This window comes from Camarhynchus parvulus, chromosome Z (genome assembly GCF_901933205.1).
Source record: "Camarhynchus parvulus chromosome Z, STF_HiC, whole genome shotgun sequence".
In the NCBI taxonomy this organism is placed as follows: Eukaryota; Metazoa; Chordata; class Aves; order Passeriformes; family Thraupidae; genus Camarhynchus; species Camarhynchus parvulus.
In genome coordinates, this window is record NC_044601.1 from 54,100,692 (window position 1) to 54,123,522 (window position 22,831).

At 36.5% G+C, this 22,831-nt stretch overlaps 1 protein-coding gene across 2 annotated transcripts in view; it reads right to left on the reverse strand.

Annotated features, from left to right (window-relative positions):
* ITGA1 (integrin subunit alpha 1) overlaps window positions 1-22,831 on the reverse strand; it is a 73,726-nt gene that overhangs the window by 30,039 nt on the left and 20,856 nt on the right. For both annotated transcript variants that reach the window (XM_030968280.1, XM_030968279.1), the window contains 8 exons: window positions 14,810-14,930; window positions 12,621-12,733; window positions 11,620-11,708; window positions 11,416-11,530; window positions 10,621-10,748; window positions 4,621-4,769; window positions 2,781-2,931; window positions 1,037-1,202 (listed from right to left, as the gene is read on the reverse strand). In XM_030968280.1, coding sequence (XP_030824140.1) covers window positions 1,037-1,202; window positions 2,781-2,931; window positions 4,621-4,769; window positions 10,621-10,748; window positions 11,416-11,530; window positions 11,620-11,708; window positions 12,621-12,733; window positions 14,810-14,930 — 1,032 coding nt within the window. The remainder of the gene's footprint in view (window positions 1-1,036; window positions 1,203-2,780; window positions 2,932-4,620; window positions 4,770-10,620; window positions 10,749-11,415; window positions 11,531-11,619; window positions 11,709-12,620; window positions 12,734-14,809; window positions 14,931-22,831) is intronic.

The following is a 22,831-nucleotide window of genomic DNA, read 5'->3' on the forward strand; positions in this document are numbered from 1 at the left end:
TTCAATTAACTTTGTAGTACTCATTGGCCCTAAGTAGGCTAAACCTTGAACTTTAGGGAATTAGATTCTCCTCAAATTAATTTGTTGCAAAGCTGAGGAAACCAAACTGTCCAGAAGGTAATAAAGAACATATGAATTATATTTTAATAAACATTTTATTGTTGAAAACATTTAGTAATAACTGAAATCATTAATATTTGACCAAACCAAATAATACACTAGAAAAATCTAAATATGTCTGAGAAATACAACTCCAATGTAAAAAAATTGAAAATACTCTCTCAATTTTGTGCATTCAAGTCAATATTTTCTTTTGTTCCAGCTATAAACTACACTATTCTAGTTACTTGGAAAGTTGAAGTGTTGAAAAAAACAGTCCAAATAGATGGATGTTTTCTTTGTACTACATTAATCCCTTCAGAGTTGGCCGGTATAATTTATAACTAATAAACTCTGTCTCCTTTTACCAGTAGTACTTGAAACAAACAGTGGTTTGGGCAGTGTTGTCTCGTTTGGATGGAGAATATAAGCAGACATTATGAGAGAATGACTTTTCTGTGCTGCAATCTGAATACTGTGAACCTTCCCAAAGGAAAACCATATCTTGTTAACTCTATGCAGTAAGTCCATGCTAATTTGTATAGGAAAATAATATACTATAATTAATAATTAACCAAAAAGAGACCCTAAACATTCAGGCAGAAAACCAGATGATCATGGGGTAATTGGGGTGTGATCTGGCAATGTTTTTTATCTAAAAGAGGGCAACTTTCTAATTATTGCATTAAACCAGTTCTGGTTACTTACCCTTTTAGGCTATTGTCTCCACAGGCTCTAACTCCTATGCATCTAGTCACATCTGTACCTACTATTTTGATGCCTATTATAAAATATTTTTATAACCAGCACGGAAGAAATAATTGCATAATAAATTTCACACAGCGGAATGTATTTCAAAGGAAGGTAAAAACAGGTGTTCTTCTATTTGTTTCAGTTGTAATGCAGGCATAAAGTAAAATTTTAAATAATGTCATACCTTCCAGGGCAAATATTCTCTCTCCAAGTGCTTCAACAATAGTTAAAAGAGCTAATTCATCTGAGACATTGAAAAAATGCTTTTCAGTAGGCTTACTGGCAATTGATTTTATTTCCTCTACAAATTTCTCAGTACTTAAATTTCCTCTGCTGTAGCTGCCAAGAATCTAAAGAAAATAAAAAAACCCAAAGAAACAAAAAAAGTCAAACATACATTTTATAACCTGTTTAAAAAGATATCATTGAGGTAAGTTGTCAGTGAATGGTGGAAAATCATATATAACCTTAATTTGTTTTGTTAAAACCTCTCTCAAATTGATTTGAAGCCATTCTTGCTCAAGAAGAACAGAACTTTATGATGACTCAGTTGGTTTTTTGAAAATATCATTTAACAAAACAACAGTATGTTGTGATGTCTGCTATCCTCAACTGTTCTTTTCACCCCTTCTTTGCAAAATTGTAATAATTCATTCTCTGATTTGTTGAAGTAGACCATAATTTAGGGAAAAGCCAACAAAACACTTCCCAGCCCAGAGTACAATTACACTGGTTTCTGCATAACCACCAGCTATCATAACATGCTATACACACATTTTATGAAAAGTGGATTAGGCATAGAATAGCTCTTTATTCTGTGAAGATTTGCTGCCCTACAAATACATATAAGAACAGCACTTCTATTCAGTGTAAACAACTTCAACACAATACAAGACTTTAGATTTGGTTTGCAGTTTTAACAACACTGCTGTAACAATTCAGGATACCTCAGAAAAAAACACCTCACTTCTTTTAATTCCCAGACAAAGAGACATTTTTCATATGAAAAAAGGCTCTATAAACTAAACTTGATTTGAGAGGGAGACATAAACCAAATTCCTATGCTCTAGCATCTCAGCCCAGTGGAGAAATTCATATTTGGTTCTAGACAGCGATTTTATTGCTAAAATTGTTGCAGTGTCAAGGACAACTTTTTCTTTAGTAATCTCAAATTTTATGGCGAAAACCACTGAAAATCTGTGTGCTACTGGACTCAACTTTGTTTTATATCTTTCTTTACATTAAGTATAATATCTTTCTTTAAGTTTCATGGTCTCATACCACCTTATTTTACCAAAAAATAAGGTAGCAAAACAAAGAAAGATAGCAATGGAGAGGCAACAACCCAATGTCCCTTGTTTAACAGCAGAAAATAGAAGATTTGTGTATAAAATACACAAATACAGTGCAGTATTAATACCAAATCCATAACCAATGCTTTCATATTTCTTGGTATGGGTTAACTTCTATTCTCATTCAGCTACTGTTTAGCATGCTTGGCATGAAAATGACAGCTTTAGAGTGCAAGCATACAACACAGACATAATGAACAAGTATTTTTTGATGGCTTACATTTGCTTTTTTTAAAAATAGGTAATGTTTCCACAGAAGTTGCTTAGAATTGTATCAGTCCCTTTCTTCAGTGTTGCTTTTAACAAAAAGGATTTGATTTAAAACTGTCCCTCAAACTCTTCCTCCTTTCTCCTCACACAGACACACACATCATCACAAGGAAGGCAGCCAAACTGCTTTTCTTATATGCTATAAAATCAGAAAGCAAATTTCTAATGTTTTTTTCAGCTTTTTCCTCTCTGAAATAATTATATTTCCATAAAGATTCTGTGAAATGAACTTCAAAAACTGAAATTACATTTAGAAGATGAAACATGCTTTTAGCATTCTGAATTTTCCCATTAAATTTCACTTACAGCAATAGCAAATCTCTGAATGTTTTCATCTTCACAATCATCAATCACTTTTTGTAATCTGTAGTTGTCATGTGATTCCCCATCAGTCACAATAACCATTACTTTCTGTACTCCTCTTCGTGCACCATGAGCCTCAGTAAAAGCTTCTTCCCTAAAGGGACCATAAAGTGTTTTGGAGAAAGGCAATGTCAGCATTTAGCACATGCATCATATTTGCATAGCCAACCATAAACTACAGGATTTTATATTAACTAGGAAGCAGGAAATGGAGATTAATGTTAACCATGAACAAATACAAACAACTGCAATTGGAACTTACATGACAGTTCTCAGCCAAAGTTTCACAAGTGTTCATTCATCATGCACTCACTTGAGAGCAACAGCAGAAAATACAAATTGGATAGTGAAAAATTCTTCACCTCTACACATAAACTTCTGGCACTTCAAAACAGCTTTTGGCATCTTAAAAAAAGACTCAGCCAACACCCTACCTTTCCAAAAACCCATGCAGAACTACTTCCACCCTACAGCAGCGCTTCAAGTGGTCAAACTATTTACTCAGCTGCCAGCACACCTCTGCACAACTATGTTAATTAACACTGTGTGTTGGGGACGTGGCAGAAATAGGTTACAGGTAAATAGAGGCAGACTGGGGCCCAGCCTGGTTGCAGATGGGCAAACAGGCTCTGAAGTTTTGGGCAGCTGTTTGCCCAGGCTCTGGACCTAACAAGGCAAGGCTGGATTAGGGCTCTGGAGGAGAAGGAAGGAAGCAGAGCTTCCTCTTTTCAGAAAATACCACAGAATTCTAGGACTGGCCACATGAGTGAAAGCTGAAATTTACCACTGAAAATGGCCAAGGGGGGATGACTGTGAGAACAGAGGAAGCTTTTGATGACAGTTTCTGTATATACAAGCCTGCTGTAGTTTGTGGTACACAGGGGCTTTCTGAACTAGATGTGGTTTCTGAAAATTTGGCAATTCTCAACTGGCTCTGCTTTCATGAACTTGGTTGGACTCCTCAAGCTTCTAGTCATATCTCAGGAAAGCCTTAACATATAAAAATTCAACTGTACACCACATCAACAAAACTTTGGTCAGATAATCCAATTGTTCATCAGAAGGATGCTGCATATTTCATTAAATGGTTGTTTGTAAAAAGTGAATGCAATCTTTTGTAGAATAAAAGCAGGCTTTTGTGATGGAAGAAACAAACCTAGAAATGAAAAAAGATACCAGGACAACGTTGTACAGTTTGGAATTTTCTGAGAGATTTATATGTACTGTCTGATTTATGAAAGTCAGATTTCATTTTTCTCATAAAGCAAGCATTTCTAAATATTGCTATTGCTACAACAGGTCTGTAATCTCCCAATGACTGAGAAACTTTAAAGACTTAGGATAGAATATTTTTAGGCCTTCTGACAAGAGTGGGCCCAAACATTGTAACATTCAACTTCAGAATGAAAACAAATTAACATTAAAAATTCTATTTTTTTTTCCTCTGTAAAATTTGATTTTCTTCATCCCTCTACATACACAGTTCCTATCTGCTCTATGTGGATATCAGATATTGTCAGCCCTTTGCTTGGGCCTTGCTCCAATCTTGCTCCATATCTATTATATTTTCCTAATTGCCCCACTCAGGAGACAGCTGCCTTTCACACTCAATTGCTTTAGGTGCTGGATAGAGTCTGCTTATCCACCTTTCTCACAAATGATGCTTGCTTAGCTAAAATGAAGCTGGACATTAGCCATATCATGTTTTTAACACATAAAATCAGAACCACCACCCTGCCCTGTTTGTTTCTCCCACATGCAGGACAGCATTCTGTGTGCATACCTGGCCGTGTCTATTCCCAAGGCTGTCATGGTTTGCGTGCCGCCCCGCTGGCGGATTCTCAAGGCTGCAGCCATCACATCTTCTGTTGTTGAGTATGTATTCAGGTAAAATTCATGGACTACTGTCTGTCCATACTGAACAATTCCAACCTGAAACACAGAGTTCATGTTTAAAATCAACAGCCCTTACAGAAAATATCCCTGCTTCTTGCAGTAGGGTAAATGTCTCTTTGTATTACAGCCAGGAGAAGAATTGAACTCTTTGTGTTTCCCTCAGGATGAAACACCTATATGAGTCTGAGCAAGACTAGCTAGATAACAGTCTCATGAAACATTTTGAAGTTTCTAAATTGCTTTTATTTAAAACTGGAATAAAGTCAAAAGCTGTCTCAAGTCCTTGGTTTTCCTGGCTTGAGGCAATCTGGACGGGAGCTCTGCTCCCCTCTAGGCCAAGCAGACCAATGCTCCAGCCATCAGTCACAACTCCTCAAAAATGTTTTCCTTATAGCGTACAAAGTCATGGCTCACTCACAACTCTCTCCATTCCACTCAAATATAATGTTTCTATATCCAATAGTTTATTTACTCTAAATTTAGCCTAGAAACAGGAAGAGCCAATTATTCTTATCTTGATGAAGACAGCAGGGACATCCATGACATGCATGTTCTCCCAGCAGGAGGTAAGTCAAAGTATCACCTGACAAGGACCAGAGGGTAAAACATGAAGGAAATGGTGGCTTTGGGATGGGGGAGGGCAATGTAAAGCCTGTAGATGACCTCAGCAGAACAAGTCTTTGTCTGGAAGATTAACACATGGGATTGTGCAATAACCACAAAATGCTTGAGGAAACCTGCTGCAAAACCAAGAGTGGAATAAAAAGATGAGCAATATTCTTAAATATTAATTAATTTCTCCCATTCATCTATGTCAGTTTTAATATTTTGGCAGGTTCCTGACAGCTTTTACTGGGAAGAAGCCACACAATGTTCCATTAGCATATTTCAATTTTACGTTACACATGGCAATTTATAGGTGTTATTTAGGATAATGCAGTATTGCGTGGCATTTATATCTCACTCATCTATTATTAAAAGCACTCTAGCATTAAGTTATTGAAGATCAATAAGACCTCTGGGATGTTTCTGTCATCACTGCTTTAGAAGAGGCTTAGTATGTATTTTACAATTGCTTTACAGAGGGATTTTTAAGGTGTTTTCATAGCCTCTCAGATTCTGCAGAGCATTTGCTTCCTTGTAGCAGAAGGGCTAGAATTGGATAAATATTTCACAGTAAACAACGGTAACATGATCATTATGAAATGCCAGTTACAAATGATTATGGGACTATAATTATATTGGCATGTGATAGCAAAATCTATTCCACTGAATTTCTGTATCTTTTTGAAAACATAGTCAAATCTGTAAGAACTAATGTAGGCTCAAACTTATTACAAGCTGCTGCCTTTGAGATATTTGTCTCTTGGAGGTATGCCCTTTTCCATCTGCAGCAGAGAGAATGCAGAGGCTGCAATGTTCCTGTGAGCAGAGGGCTATTAACCCTGCCCAGTGTTTACAGAACCAGCCAGGGCACACTCTGTCTCATCACTCAGAACACTCATGTGGCACTGAATAAACTACAACCTGAAGATCAAATTTTTAACCCGTTCCCTCCAACTATTTTGTGGCATGCATCTAAAGTGACACACCACGTTATCTGAATAGGATATTGTTAGGCTTTTAAAAAGACAGCTGTGAACTGGTGATGAACAAGAGATTTGCATCATGCTTGATTTTCTGGAGGAGGAGGAATGGTTTAAAAATTCCAGTGTCATGCACCAATCATAGCCAGAGGCCATAGTATGGTAGGAAGCTGTTTGGTGTGGATTCATGGCTCGTTCTCTGCAGCTTTTGAGGTACCAATAGTGAAATAATCTACTGACTACTGACAGTGTGAAAAGCATCTGCCAGTCCTTCATGATTCTAGAGACCTGTGTTGGTGTTGTCATTTTCCTAAAATAAGATTACAGGCTGACATTAAGTTGTATCATTTCCTGTTTGAAAGGAAATGTCCATGATCACAGCAAGTACACATTTTGAGCATTTCCTTCTCAGGAAGTGAATGGGAAGAACATCTGAGTCTGAAAACTGCACTGTGCAGCGTAGCTTGTAAATCAGGAAGGAAGGGGGGCATGTGGTTATCTTATGGGATACAACTGTTATGTGCGACCCTTCCTTAGCACTAGCTTTGAAAACACTGATCATTATTTTCTACGTATTCCATGGTATCAAAGATAAACCATTCCTCAATAAAAGGTAACAAAAAGCCTCTGAGAAAATGGTACTAGGCTTCATGTTCCAGTCTCCTACAGGATCATAGGATGATCACCTTGCAAAATTAGAGTTATATTCTATTAGACGTCAATGAAGGTTTGAACTTACGTAGCCTTTTCCTCTTATGAAAAACTAAAATTGACACATCTACATGATGCATATGTGCCTTTATGGGACTTCAGCAAGCCCCTAAGAATGATGCTTACAGGCATCGTATGTTTTGATTTGCTTGTTTAATTTACGTCTGGAAAATGCAATAGCGCTACACAGAGGGACATAATTCTGCTCTACTCCAGAGAACCTATTATTTTTCCCAGCATTACTGACCATAATCTATTGAACATTCCTGTAATTCTTAAGTTTATGTTCCCTTCCCTAGCATTCCATGGCTTTTACATTACACAGGGGAATAATTCTTTAATTGTCCCCAGTTCCTGTGAAAAGTGCTGTACAAGAGAACAGGCAAGTGATGGACTGTTCTACTTTGGAACAAAGCAGTTCTCAGGGCTATGATTTACTGTTGTCCTATAAATGAATACAGACCCTTATTTGGAAAGCACATTCTGGCTTTCCCAATAAATTAATAAGCTAATCAATTTGGCAAAAACCAACAACTAAAATAACAAAATGAAAGGAAAACCATTTGGTACATGAAATCATAAGTTAGAGTTTTCAGCATTGGGATGTGGAGAGAAATTAGGAATGGTTTTGGATGTACTGATACTTAAGGTAAGAGAAAAGCAGAAATGCCTTCGGAAGCATTAATGGATAATATCTTTTTTCATAAGGAGATCTTTTTAAAGGCATCCGAACAACAAAAATAAATTAATTCTCCCACATTTTGTTTACTTCAAGACACAAGTTACTTATAAACTCTCGTAAGACCTTTCTTCATCCTTAAGCTTTGTAGTATCTCTTAAATACACTTCTGTTTTTCTGAAGACAAAACTAATAGTAAGATATGACTTATAAGTGTACTGATATAGTCCCTTTTGAGACACAGTAAGGTGCAGCCCAAAGATATATAACTGCCCATGCCATATAATAATGTAAAAATAGAAACGGTCTAAAGATTTCTGAAGGTCTTTCCAGAATAGCTTTAAAGCTAGAATTGAACTTATTCAAGTATTCTGCTTTTTTTTTGAGAGAAATCCACAGAAAATTACTCATATGCAAATGGTTAAAAACCTACCCCTCCATAGTAAAAAGATAATTATCTCCAAAACAGTTAAAAATGAGGCAAAAAAAGGCCAAGAGAGAAATATCTTAATTTTGTTCCTACTTCTACTATTTCTACATAATTCCTCCTTCTTTTCCCACTTTTTTATCATCATTTTATCATCACTTTCCATTTACTTTTTTTTATCTCAAAACTCAAGATATGCATTTTAATCATCAGTATGGAGTTGTAGATTATCTGGAGAACAGAAAGAGGAAGGGAAGGAAAAAAAAATACCATAAACTTTGACTTTCTGCATCTGAAAATTCAGACTTTCATTTTTAAATCTGCCAAACATGGGACACTGAGCAATTTCTCTCAACTTTCTACAAGTCTAATGACCATTGTTCATTAAGGAGGTACGTGGGGAAAAAAATCTCAAAAGCCTCTAATCAAAACACAGTTTTGAACAAGTCACACCCAATCTGCTAAGGAGGTATTCTGTAATCACCTCATTCCTTTCCTGTGCAAAACAATCTTAAGTCAGTGAAAGTCCACTGATTTCTACATACAAAGTAATAAAAAAATTAAATTGGAAAAATTAATTTAAACAGACAAAAAGCAAATTATTGTTCCTATGCTTGTCTTCTGGGCTCCCAGAGGAGAGGGAATAAATAAGTCTCCTCTGTTGTTTCTCCTGTTCCCTACTGTATAGTCATTTAAACATTTTTTCTGAGAAAGTAGACAGAGTGGGTGGGGGACAGAGTATAAACTCATTACTAACTTCAGATGCAGCACGGTCCCCAAGCAGGGGGCTCAGAGGAGAGGAGAGAGATGAGATGTGTTCTGGGGAAGGAGGAAGGTAAGAGGGACTGAGAAAATTCCACTGATCTTTTGTCGTCCATTTCCAGTTTTTCACCTCTCTCCTCCTTATCCCATTCTTATCTCCCTCTCAAATGTTTCTGCTCTGTAGCAACCAGATGCCAAAGCTGACGTCCTCAAGTGAATATGTGTACATGTGAGAAGAGGGGTAGCTATGCCAAGCTGTGGGCACAAGGGATTTTGTAGGTGGAGATGGGAGGCTGCTGGAGTGTAGGCCAGAGAGGGACCTATTGTGCACCAGCTGAGCCACACAGATGAGGCAGTATTCCAAAACTGAACATAACAGAGGTGTGGTATTGTAAAAATTTAGGAGTTGCTGGGTAAGGAAGAGGAGTGAGGGTGCAGTGGAGTTGATTGCCCTGCTCACCACTCCCATGAAGACCTTTGGGCAGGAGACAGTGATGATTTCCATGCAGCCAATGCCCCATACAGGGAAGTTCAGATTTAAGTATTTCAAAATGATACATGTTTGAGTAATCATCTGTTTAAGGGAACAGAAAGAATTTTTTCCTTTCTGCTGAATTTGACAAAGTGTTTTTCCTTCTTCCTCACAGTATCTGAAGAAGAGTATGTTTAAAATAACAGGATATGATTGCAATGTTGAGAGTTTAAAAGTTATTTTATCAGCCAGTGTTCAGTATAGACAACAGAGGACTTGGGTGGTAACTTGAAAACCTCAATTAACATGGAAAATTGTGCATAACTCTCTGCAGACAGAGATATCCTTTACATCTTCTCACAGTCTCCTTTGTGAAGGCAGGACCTGAATATTAGGAGCTAACCCGAAGTTGCAAAACTGCCTGTAGCATATAATTTATTCCAGGAGGCCCTGGAAAACCCTTGATTTTGGGAGGCAGAAAATAGAGAAAGGAAAGGAAGAAACAGTTTCTTCTGTTGCTGTCAATAAAGCTTTTTGTGTTAATATGTATCCCAGACTCAACTGTTTTCCCCTTCCCAGAGTTCTTTTAAAACTGATATTTACATAATCTGTTAAGCAGCGTGTGGGACATATGCCAGATCCTCAGGGGGTAATTGGTCATAGCTCCATTAATTCTGATGGAACTGCATTGATTTATAGCAGCTGGGAATTTGGCTCTCTCCCCTTATTATATAAATGCAGCTTCTGCCATTAATAACATGCAGCTAAACAGCCACTCGTTAATTAGGATCTCAAGGTTTAAAAGCTGCATGCCCAATGTTCCACAGTGCTAAGAACACTGCTCCAAAAAGCTTACAATCAAAAGCTGTCCAAACCACGCATGTGTGCTTCAGAAGAGCAGAAATGACCTTTGTGCAATGAAGTACAAAGCAAGACAAGAAGGGGCTGTGGAGAGGAAGGAAGTGGGAAAGGACAGTGTTCAAGCAGCCTCACTTAATGCACTTAACTTTTGTCTCTAGGTTAGAAAGTTGGTTTCTTCAGACTGCCTGAGCACTGGGGGGAGGGATAGTCTTCCTGTCATTGCTGCTTGATGGCTGAGTGCTGACTTAGTTGTGGTTTCAGCTATTTTGCTTTAGTATCCTGCTGCTCTAAGTTCTTGGAATTGAAGAGGTCCATAGATGACACTATTACACCATTTCATGTAAATTGTTTTTTCTTCTCAAATTAACCATAAAATATCTACACGTTACCTGTGTTTGCTGTGGACCTATATCCATGTTTCTCAGGAGGCTATTCAGAAAGCCTGTGACGCTCTCCCATGGATAAATGCTGTTGGACCCATCAAGGACTATGACAATGTCCAACTGGGTTTTACACTCTGCAATACAAATTGCCACATAAGAATTGACAGTAACAAGGATCAGACTTATCTCACAGCTCCAACTGTGACTTCTGTCATTAGTAACAAATGTATATCATTCTGCAGTGTGGCTGAACTGACATGCTTGATGACAACTATCATTCTGCAGCTTCTGCATTGTATTTCACATGGCTTGTGTTCCCTTTGTCAGGAAAGAGTTTTCTTGTAAGCAGAAATTTAAGAAAGAAAGAAGATCACATAACTGGAGCATTTACCAGTGACACCCTACTTTAGTCAATGTCAATCTATTCCTCTACAATTTTTTCAAAGGACCAGGTCTTTAAGATTTTTATGTATATTACTAAATTGGGTTTGTATTAGGTCTCAGTATGCCGTCATTATTTAAAAGGAGTCTTTTGGCCATAAGTTAAAAACATAAGCAACTATTTTTAGCAATTGTGTTTGGATGTTACATAGCACTGTAATGATTGTTTATACTGAGACAAATTCCAAAAGTGGGAAGAATTTAGGTTATATACAGACAATGAAAACATTTACTTAACTTGGTAATGCTGGTAGCTATGTTAAGCAGCTCATTTTTTTCAGTATGCCTATGTGTATACATTTGTCTTGTTTGGCACTCTTTATTTTTGGACACACGGGAAAATTCCTGCAGCATGCATACCTTGCACAGACGGAGCAATGGCCCCAACGGTTTCAAAAGTGGAGCTGACATTAGAACAAACTCCAGTTGTGTAATGCAAACGTCCACATTTATAAGCATAAAGTGGTCCACATGCCTTTAAAAAATGAAAAAGGGTGAAATGTTTTTGTTATGATATCCGAGAAAAAAACAGACTTTTAAAATTAGCAAAAAGTCCTTTCTTACCAGAAAACCTCCTTTTGGGTTAGTCACTAAGGTTGTTCCAAGAGTCATGTTTTCTTTTACTTCCACGACATTAGGAACTGAAGTAGAAGCTATAAATAGATTAAAATGTTAAGTATTTGGGAACATGAAAACAAAATGCTAAATTATATATCCCCTAGTATGGAGCTTCCAGCTTCTAAAATAAAACCCAGACTGACACTGGTTTAATCAAATATTTTAGCACCCTTCCCCCTCCTTCTTCAACTGCAACAATGAAGAAAAATTTCTGAGACTGGCTTTTATCCCAGAAAATTTGTCTGGGTTGCTGTCTCAAATAGTTTTCTTGAACCGCAAGAAAAGGAAAAAAAGTAAAAATAACAGTACAATGAAAACAAGATACTACTACGCACAGTTTTGTTAAATAGGAAAAAAAAAATTTTTTTACCTTGTCTTGCTATGACTGAGTTAATAGCTATTTTATTTGTTACTATTATGTAACTATTTGTTATTATTATGTTGCATTACTGATATTTAGGTTTTCAAGGAACACAAGGATATAAAAAGTATCACAACAGGTATATTTAGTGAAGTTCATTTTAAACAGGAATTTTCTTCCAGTCTACATCAGGTATCTCTTGACTTGACTACGAAAATTATTAATATTTACCTTTGGCATATTAAGATGCATCAGTCTAGTTACAAGCTTACTGATAGCATTATGAAGGCTCTTGGTTTCAGAGAGATTTGGAAAGGGTAATCCATGAAATTATCATCCAAGACCTTCCTGGCTCAATGGCCAGGCCTGCTAACCACAGTCAATTAATGTCAGTCATAATAAAGATTTGATAACACAACCACATAGCCATTCTAAAAGTATGAGCATGTTTTCCACAGGATACTGAGAAGCCTTAAACTAGAATTATTTTTAATGCTACAAACACAACTTCCTTCACATTTAGCTCTGGAGCCCCAAGCGAATTTTCACTAGGAATGCTCTGACACAGCTTTATTTCCTTTCATACCTGGTAAGTTCAGTTTTGTGCAGGGTGATGGGCTGTCCCTTCCTACAGGGCATTTGTACACATCGCCTGTTCTTTTCTCAGGTTGGCCAACTAGTGGTGAACCAATAAGTACCCTGCAAATTAAATAAGTTACCTGAAATATCTTCTTTCTAACAAGGCACAAAAGTGAGCAAATAAAACTTACAGAGAGAGAACAGCTGCAGCAAGTTCTATACTAGCAGTGTAGGACGGAGAAAAAGAAAAGTATCCATTATACCAGTCCAGATGCAAGAGAAATAAAAAGGACACGAAAAGGAAATGTGTCTATAAACCAAATTACAGCATAGAATAACACTTTTAAAAATTCCAGAGGAAAACAAAAGCAATATAGGTGGGTAGACAACTAGCCTTAGAAGTAATACAAAAGGAAAGATATGCTTTATTTAATATATCCTAGATCTTTACAAGATCTTAGATGAAAACCTATTGTCCACGCTCAGAGACCAAATGTCAAAGGAGAGTCTCACAGGCACTCAGAGGAAGAATTTAGTCTTAAATAATGTGGCGCAGCACTGTAAAATTGATATTCTTCCCTATCATTAATAAAGCAAAGCGTTATTAAAAGAAATTTCAAAATTGTAAAATGCAGAGAAGCTGAGTGTGCCTGACATCCCCTGGAAGATGATTAATGGTCATCAAGTTCATGCCCGTGTGCTGTTCCTTTCTCAGAAAGAAAGACCCCCATGAAGAGTGTTACGTGGTCTGACAGGCTGTTTCATTTTGTCTGTTTGCATGAGGGAATCCACAAGTCATTGAGAAAAAGCTTCAGTCAAGTTCAGAGACCATTTGTTGCTGGAAAGCTCTATCGGTGCCCTACACGTTGCAGCAGAAAAATCCTCAAGGCTGTTTTGTATATTTTTAACTATTAGCTTACACATTTTCTGGTTTAAATACTGATGTGCTGAAAGCTTGACCATTTACAGGAGCTCCGAAGTTCAGTTTCAGAGATGTCCAGATCTAGCACACTACTTTATATCGCTGTCTGGCTACTGGTAGATCCAGTATTTCCAGCTCATATTATTGTTTGCTTTTGAAAGGTTTCAGGACTTCTTACAACAATACAGCTCACTTTGCAAAATCCCAGCTCCTCAAATGGATTCCATTTCCTGAAGGTCTAAATTAGCTCCCAGAAGGTCATTATTCTTATTCTCTCATGACCCTCATACAAATGTGTATTTAAACATCCTACAATTGCAGCAGTCAAAAACTAGCACATTCAAAACCAGGCTCTGTGGTTTTATTTCTCTGAGCACTGTGTTGCAGTGGTGATCAGACCTTCAGAGTCTGGCAGACCCAGCACTTGAACAGTCTGGACCATCTGTCACACAACTTCATGCTGCCTGTCATTCCTGCATGCCTGCAGGAGTCCCTGAATTTTACCCAGAATTGTCAAAAAAGCTCTGGGAAAACCAGAGCCAGCTGCAAAGAATGATAGAGATCTCTTCCCCAAACCTTTTACCATGTAATTGTTATTTCAGTCCTCCTGCCCAGTCAGTTTAACGAGGGAAAAGCATAGGCAGGTGTTTATCAAATGACCAAGAAGCAATGATATGAGTGAGCATGCCAAAATACAGCCTCTACTTAGAACAACAGGAAGGAAAAGAGAGGTTAAGATAAAGGCTCCAGGTCCCCAGTGCAAATGTATTACCAGTTGCAAGATATACTTAGCCCCCCAAAAGGGAAGGCAGAGGGAGTACTGTACTAATTAATATTTTGACAGGTAAATCTTCCAACCAACAGAGTTAAAAAATTCAGTTTAGACAGCCCCTGGCAGAAAAATTCACAAAAAAGAAATTAATGCAGAAGTAATTTCATTTTAAATACATTAACAGAAGGAAAATGTAGAGATTTTGTTTGATGAATGGAAAAAACAGAGCTCAGGCAAAACACAGTACTTTCTCAGTTCCATCAATGAGGGAATCTACTCATTTTGTGAAGTAATTTGTGTCTTTGAGGAGATAATTGGAGGTATACATGTGGATCTTTTTCTCTCCCAATCTTTCCAGATTTCCTAAGGCCTGTGCGTAAGTTTAAGAAATATGCCTGACAGAATCTGACCCTAACTTGAAAATAAAAGTACAGCACCTGAGTCACTGAATATCTGATAATTTGGAGTGTTCAGTTAAAAAAAAAAAGGAAAAAGAGCTCACCATTTCCCTTCCTCATTTTCATACTGTTGGACTGTGTACCCAAACATGTCTTCCAGAGGCCCACTGAAGGTCAGTGCATTTTTCACATCAACATTTGAAGTGCAAACAAGGTGAAAGAAAGCTTTAAAAAAAAAGTATTTAAAAAAATTAGTATGTAGCAGTACAAATAAACCCAAATACTTCTAAGAAACCAACATTCAATTATGACTTAATGAAAGGTACAAGAGGTTGAAAGTGGCATTTGGGGCACACGTATCTCAGCTTGTAAGAGATTTAAAACATATTTCCTATACATAGATACATAACTAAATTCAGAGTTGTTAGCAACTGGACTTCTGTACTCCAAACATATCTTTCAAACTCTCATCACTCATTTTAAAATCAATTCCAACTACAGGAAGTAAAACATTATCACCTTTAAGAATAAATAACTTTTTAGTTATTGATTTAGTTCAGTTTAGTTATTCTTTTAGCTCCATTCATTTCTAATGCAAGAATTTAACACAAAATGTTCCCTCATTCAAGTAATTAGGTCTAAAGGTTACTTAAATTGAGAAATAACTAATTTTTAACAGAAAATTTTTCAAGAAAAAACACATAGGAAAAGAATGAGGAAAAGCTTTCAGATGTATTTAATTTTAATCTATATTACAGAAAAAGAAGTATATGGTTTTCTCTTAATTCCTGTAAACCATTTATAATTGGAAAAGAATAAAATTAATTTTCTATGCAATCTTTTGCTGATCTCCATATATCTATATGTGATTAATTGTGCATTTAGGAAAAGTTGCTATACGATGGCGATCTTGGACTATGAAGACATCAATCAAAAGAGTGAATGCTTCTTCTGACTGATTTCCCATACCCTAAGGTTCAGTGATCATCACCAAGGAATATACTGCAAAAGTTTGACTGTACAGCAAGTTTCAGAAAAATTTGAGATATAGGGTAAAAATCCAGCTTGAAGTGATACCTATAACTGCAAGGCCCATTAAGAAGCAAAACCCACTATTTGTATATAAAAATAAGGTTATTTATCTCTTCCGCATTTACTATTTCTTGTAGTGCTCTCTTCCATCTTTGTCCTATAGATCAGTTTCAAAATTAACCACTGACTCTGCTGCTGCAGAGCTGTATATTTAATTATACAGCTTTAATTCACAAGAGTCAAAAATTAGGTGAATTTGTAGAACATTAAGACTTCTTAAAACCACAAATATACACAAATTTCATTTAATTTTCAAGAAGCATTTCATGAGCATTTGCTGACACTTAACAGTTACATAAAAATACCCAAATATCCAATACTTGCTGCAAGTCAAAATATCTAAATAATTTCCAGTTGCTAAACCACATCTGTGTTACTCACTATTGAGTTGACAAAATTCTCATGGAAGGCTTGTTACTATAATTAAGCTCCCAAGTGGTCAATGCTAATCTGTCTCTCTCAGCATCTTATTTCCTGCTTAATGCAGTAAAATTATCACAGAAGACCATTTGTCATTTAGTAAGTATTTCCAGTTTCACTGGACAGCAAAAAAAGGAAAAGTTTAATTTGTGTTATTTTAGTTTTTCTTCCTCCAGTCAGAGTCAGGAAATGTAAAGAAGTGAAAACAAACTAAAACAGAGATTAGTTCTTCAGAAAATATTCACTGCAAATGATAAGAAAAAATTAATCATTGACAGTCTGATGGGAAATAATTAGGTGGAAAAGAATTTTGTCTCCCTTAAACATTCATGCTTAAAGAAATTCTGCTATGCCTGTCCATATGCAATAGGCATTTTCCTCCCCTGTTCTCAGTCATTCCAGTACAATTAAAATGAACAAACCCAATTTTTAGGAATTCAATCAAGTTATCATTAGTTCAAGTCTTCTTTTGTTAAGTTTCAGTAAAAACTGAAATTTACTACTAAAAGAGTAATACCAATTGCTATTGTTACTTTTCAAGCCATATAAGGAATTGCAACTGTGTCTTTACACTCACAATCTACCTCCTAGACAATGAAACTGTACTAATGAGTCACCTGCTAAAGTAACTACGTCCATTATTTAGTTCAAGAAGAAATGTAGAAACAAAATATACCCACGTCAACTCCTCTCTTAATGATCTCCAGAGGTCCGTTCACTTTGAGAAGGACAGAACATCCTTCTAGAGGTCCTTAGAGGCACACTCTTCTCCTTTCTCACCTTATGATGATGTTCAGCACATATCATGATATGAAATAACAAAGGCCACAAATTCCAGCCCTTTGGAATTTGATTTCTCCTGAAGCAGCCAAAAGTTACATGGGCACCCTGTACTCTGTTCACTTCACCATGATACCCTCCACCATTATTTTATCATCTGCTGATAGATGAGGAGCTTCATCACAGTGATGTAGTATTGACAACTATGGATTTTTACTCTGTAGTCATTACAGGAATTGTTCTTGAAGTTCCCTGAATTGGTTATGTAACATTCACAAATATCTTAATTTTAATGCATGTGTTTCTAATCCTCATAACAGCTGAAAATACGAAATGCTAGTAAGTAGACGAGTAAAAAATGCCAGCTATTTACTACCAACAACCCAAATCCTCATGCTTATGAGTAAGGTCAAATTAGAATCAACAACAATAATGCCTTCTTTTAAAAAAATAAAGCTAGATGAACCAAAAGAAGCTAGATGGGCCAGACTGGTCAGAAATAAAACTGAGGTGGTGACTCCACACACAGAACAAACCGGTAGAACTTGTTGGCAGCCTTGTTTAGCCTTGGAGGCTAAATGTAATGAGCTTAATGGGGATCTGAATAACTCAATGGAAGACAAAACCACTGCAGTTTACAACCCACACAGAATGCACATCTGGTTCAGGAAATCCCTTTAGCTGGAGATACTTGGAAACTGGAAGAGGAACATAACATACGTTCCTCTGCGTGGTTACATTTTGTCTGTAGCTATCTGCTTATGTGTACTCCTGCAGACATGATACTGGACAAAATATGATCTTGATGGCTGTGCTCTTACTCTCTCATCTTCCCCTTCTATCTTAGCCAGACACCAGATGCTTTGACGTTTGACTTCACTCACAAATTGTTCGGCATATTTTAATACGCAAATGTACTGCATAGCCTTCTTTGTGCTCTATGGGCTTTGAAACATTACAAGCATAATGTTTTTGCATTAAAGGGTCAAGATAAACAGTGTAAAATTAACTTACAGATAATTAATGTATTTAAAGGTAGCTTGATGCATTTTCCACAGATCCTGTAAAAGAAATCTTACAAGCCAAAGAGATGTTCAAATCTGCAGATGATAAATGGAGAAGTGGAGTTTACAGTGAGTTACATTATACATCTAGCTAACAATAATCTACTGATTTATGGCAGCTTGGCTTTCATGCTTTACTTCATTGTTTAGTAGAGAAAACGCTGTACACAGGAGCTAATGATTCAGAACATATAAAAACATTACTGATTGTGACTGTGAAAATGATATTATTAATAATATCTAGCTTGAACTCTTTCAAACTTCCAGTTTCTGTCTAAGATGGTATGCATTCTCTACTGTTTCTAGCTAAATTGTGTATGAATTAAGAAGAGTGTTGGCAGAAGCACTGGAAAAAGGAGAACTACAGGGAAGTTGGAGAGGATTCTCTTCAGAACTGTGGGAATTAAGGTGAAAAAAAATTCATAAGGTACATAGTATTTGACTTAATCACAAATAATGTAGGTAAATTAGGATTTTGAACTATTTCATGTTGTGTCAACAGAATGACTGTGAACAGACCAAAATTGACTGACACAGTTCAGAAATGCAAAGTATAAAAGTTTCTCAAAGGTTAAAACTGAAGTTCCAGTTTCATCCTCATGTTCTACAAGAAATGAGGCACTGCAGAAAAACCTGGGAGAATGTCCCTCTCACTACTGATTTACACTGAGCAGAACACGAGCTGATACGTGTGCCATTCTTTGCTTAGCACAGCTTGTACCTATACATGAAAAGTTAACATTCAGTTACCAAGACGACAACACAAATATTATTTCTGTTACAAACCTGGAGTAGTAGCTCATACTTGTCCAGTAGCACTAATAAATTCTTTTCTGTTTTATTTAATGAGTTCTTTTAACTAAACGTCTGTGCTGTCTAGATAGTTACTCTGCCTCCAAACCATGCAAAACCAGATTTTTCTGGGGCTTGTTCACAAGCATATTGCCTGGCTGGCCACTCTAACCTTACAAACACAGAATTGGCACCCTTATTTTCCTAAAAAGGTGGATATAAACATAAGCCAAACTGTAGAAAAAAAGTCTAACACCTGGTTCTTTACTGATGAAAAATAGATCACCACAAATCACCCCCAATAAATGGCACTATGAAGACCAACTTAGACAAGAGAAGAATAAATTGAGTTATGATATTTTAACGGTGCGTGGTCTGTAGCAAATAACAACCTCTGTAGAGATTATACCAAGAAGTACAAAGGTTTTCTTTCAAAAACAGGAAAGGATGAATTTACACTTAGCATTGGACAAGGCTAACACATTGGCTATGCAGTACTTCTCCCTACCAGCATGTGGTTAAAAAGTTATTTTTTGCTTCACTTCACACTTACTGCTATAGCACTTGTTTTTATCAATTCATCTGCATTTTGCAGGAGACTGAAACAAAGCAGTTCTAGGTGCAGCAAGGAGCACACCAAAACAAGTAGAAATGTTATTCATAAGCATGCACAATTGGAAAACATTGGGAAATTTAAAAAAAAAAGTTATAAAAATAAGACTGTCTCCATCTTGGAATATAAGAGAGAATGCAGAAATTTAAACTGAAGACTAAAATAAGATTAAAGTGTTTTATGGAGTTCTCATATCTTTAGATATCTTGGAAAATAAATAAAAAGAAAAATTGCCTTAATGCTTGTACGGCATGTACTACAATCTATGGTATTGTAAAGATATTTTAAGAACTTGCAAACAGAACAGGTGCACAATATAGCAACAGGGAACTGTGCATGTGATCACAGTGTACTGAAAGCTAGGTGTTATTAGAAAAGGTGTCCTAATTGTAAGACAGTAACTGACTGCCTTCAACAGTGTTTTACATTGATGTTGCAAAGACTACCTGCCTCATTGTCTTAGAAAACCTATGAAACAAATCAACACAAAAGGATGCAGGCAGGATGCTGGTAAATGTGACTCATTGAGGGAAGCATTATTGTGGCCTCCCACAAAAGCTTATTTTCAAAATGGTGACAGACAGTATCATGCTCTGCAATTTGAAAACTCTTACATTTGAGGAAATTGATACCACTGTATATTGGCACCTGCAAGCCTGAGCTGCAGCTCTCAGCTAGCTGCAATCAAGCCAGCTGCAGAGAACAAACTGTGTCCTCCAGTACACACAGCACTGAGCCTCAGGAAATAAAACCTCCTCAAAGCTGGATCCCTTAGCTGCACCAACACAACACCGTGCACTTGGGTCAGGGCTGGGCTGCACCTGGCTGGTAGCAAGCACACTTCTACTTGAAAAGTGATAACTACAGAAATGCTGTTTTTAAAATCACGGCTCAAACATGTGAAAGTGGATTATTTGCTGGACCAGGAAATCTACACACTTCATTTTTTGCTTCACTTGTGATAATGTCAATGCAGAATTACACAGCCTTTTCCTATGAAAAAGAGATTTAGCCACTGACATGCCAAGTGGAAGAAAATACGACAGTGTTGTACAATTGCTGTCTGTGAGTTCAGGGGCCACAGTGGTCTGGTCTTACTGCAAAAGGCCAAGAAGGCTGAGGCAGGAGCTCTTGTTGCATTCAGTTCTGCCTGGCTAAATATCAACATATTTCAAATAAAGCTGTATATATATAAAAAAAGAATCAACTTCAGACACTTTTTCAGTAGTGCTTAAATTGAGCCTTTTATTTTTCAGGGCTACAAAAGAACTTTTGTATGATTTTGCCTCTGGCATTTTTTCTTTAATCTTTAACCTTTGAAGAGCAAAAGACTGACTTTCTGGAAAGAGACTGAATAATTAACAAAACACTTCTTATTAAAAGTAGATAAATACCACAGAAGACCAAGAAATATATATTTGAAAGTAATTCCAGATGCAGTAGCCAAACACTTTTCAAAACCAATTAAATGCTTTGTACAACCCATTAAATAAAGCTCTCTTTACTGGTTTTGTACTAAGTATTTTGTGTTGGAAAATAGCTTTATAATGCAGTATCAAGTCTGAAAATATACTGAATTAATGCTTTGTAATGCAGTACCAAATGAATAACACAATGTAACAGGCAAAACTTTTGGAAATATAATGGCAGAGACCAAGAATATGTCCCCTACTCAATTAGCACTAATCACAATAAAACTGTTTTGTACAAAATTTGGGAAGTGGCCCTCTCATCTTCACAATGCTTAGCACTTTTCAGTTTCTCACAAAAGAAAGAAAAAAGCCTTAGAAATATGCAGTCACATACAAAGAACTTTATGAGGTCTGCTTCTCAATTTGTGGAGATGTACAGTCTTCGCAAATTTAGCAGCTTGATGGAAGTGAAACAACTCCTACAAAATGATTTATCTTGTTTCCAACCATTTCCAGTCCATCTTTGGGATGTAGTTCTTCCATCAACACTTAACTCCATACAAGTTCCTACAATTTTTGTATTTCCACGATGTCCATCCTCCTTTGCTATCAAAGACCATTCCTCATAAGCCCCCCCACTGGAACTTTCAATTCCTACCATATAGCTTTATGTGCAAGCCTCATATTCCAGGCAGAAACCGTAGCTAAAATGAACATGTATGTTGTTTTCTGAAATAAAACTCATCAGTAAGAGTCAAATAGGACATTTAATTTGGTTTTCTACAACCACTAGTTCAGTTATGATGAATCCCAGCTTTTCTGGCTGATGTTCTGTAAGCTTTCCATCATGCAGCCTTCTTGAAACCAGCATGGTAGGTCAAGTACACCTTGTGCTGAAGGACACACAAGATACCAAGTCACAAAGCCACTTCTTCCACAGTCATTTTTCATTTGACTTCACACTGCTAGTTGGGCTTTTTTCCACACAAGCATACTTTATGTATTACAGGTAAATTTTGTTGCTCTTAGCCAAAAAAACCCACCTAAGTAGATCCAATATGAACCTTACTGTTTCTTTTAAAACAGTATGATGGTAATTGAATATCAAGAGTGCTATAGCAAGAGTGCTATTTTTCATATAATGTGAAATAGTTAATGAAAATTTCTAAGTTTTCATTTCATGTTTCCTACAAAATGAAATTCTGTGACACTTGGTTAATGGGAGGAAGCAAAACGAATTTTTTTTTCATTCTTAAGAAAATAGCTGCCATACCTTTTCTATCTTACCAAATCATGTATATAATGTCACTTTGAACCATAGTTCATCTAACTTTCTGTCTATGATTCAATCCAAAGTTATACTGGCTTGTGCAATAGGTAGCAAAAAAGATTGAGAAGGTCAACACTGTCTGGTCAAAAAAAATGGTATGACCATTCTTACATAGTGCCACTTTATTATGTTAGCAATTGGTTATAATTGTTGTAAATGTATCTTTGAATCACAGGTGCATTTTTTTAATACAGAGTTTTCAAAACTGAATTTACCTCAGAGTTGAAAAAAACCACATGCAAGGCTATAGAATTATTTCAAGGAATTTCAAGGCAGAAAGTGAAATACATGTTCAACAGTACAAGTCATTTGTGATTCAACTGAGGTTTATTTTGAGAAGATGGAGACTGGTGTCTTTCACCATCATGCAACATGGCCTACATCTTTCACAATTTTAGTATGCTAATATAGGAACTAAGGAAAAAGAAAGTCCTGAATACTCATGACACTGGTGAATCCTTTGATTTGAGGAAATCACTACTTGTCAGTGTTCAAATGTGAATTGAAAATGACATTGTCTACATATTTTTAAGTTTCTTTTGAATCCATGCCTTGTACTTGTTTTTTTTCCTTAGCAACTTGCAAGTTATCTTTGAAAAAAAAAACTGCCAAAACTGAGAAAA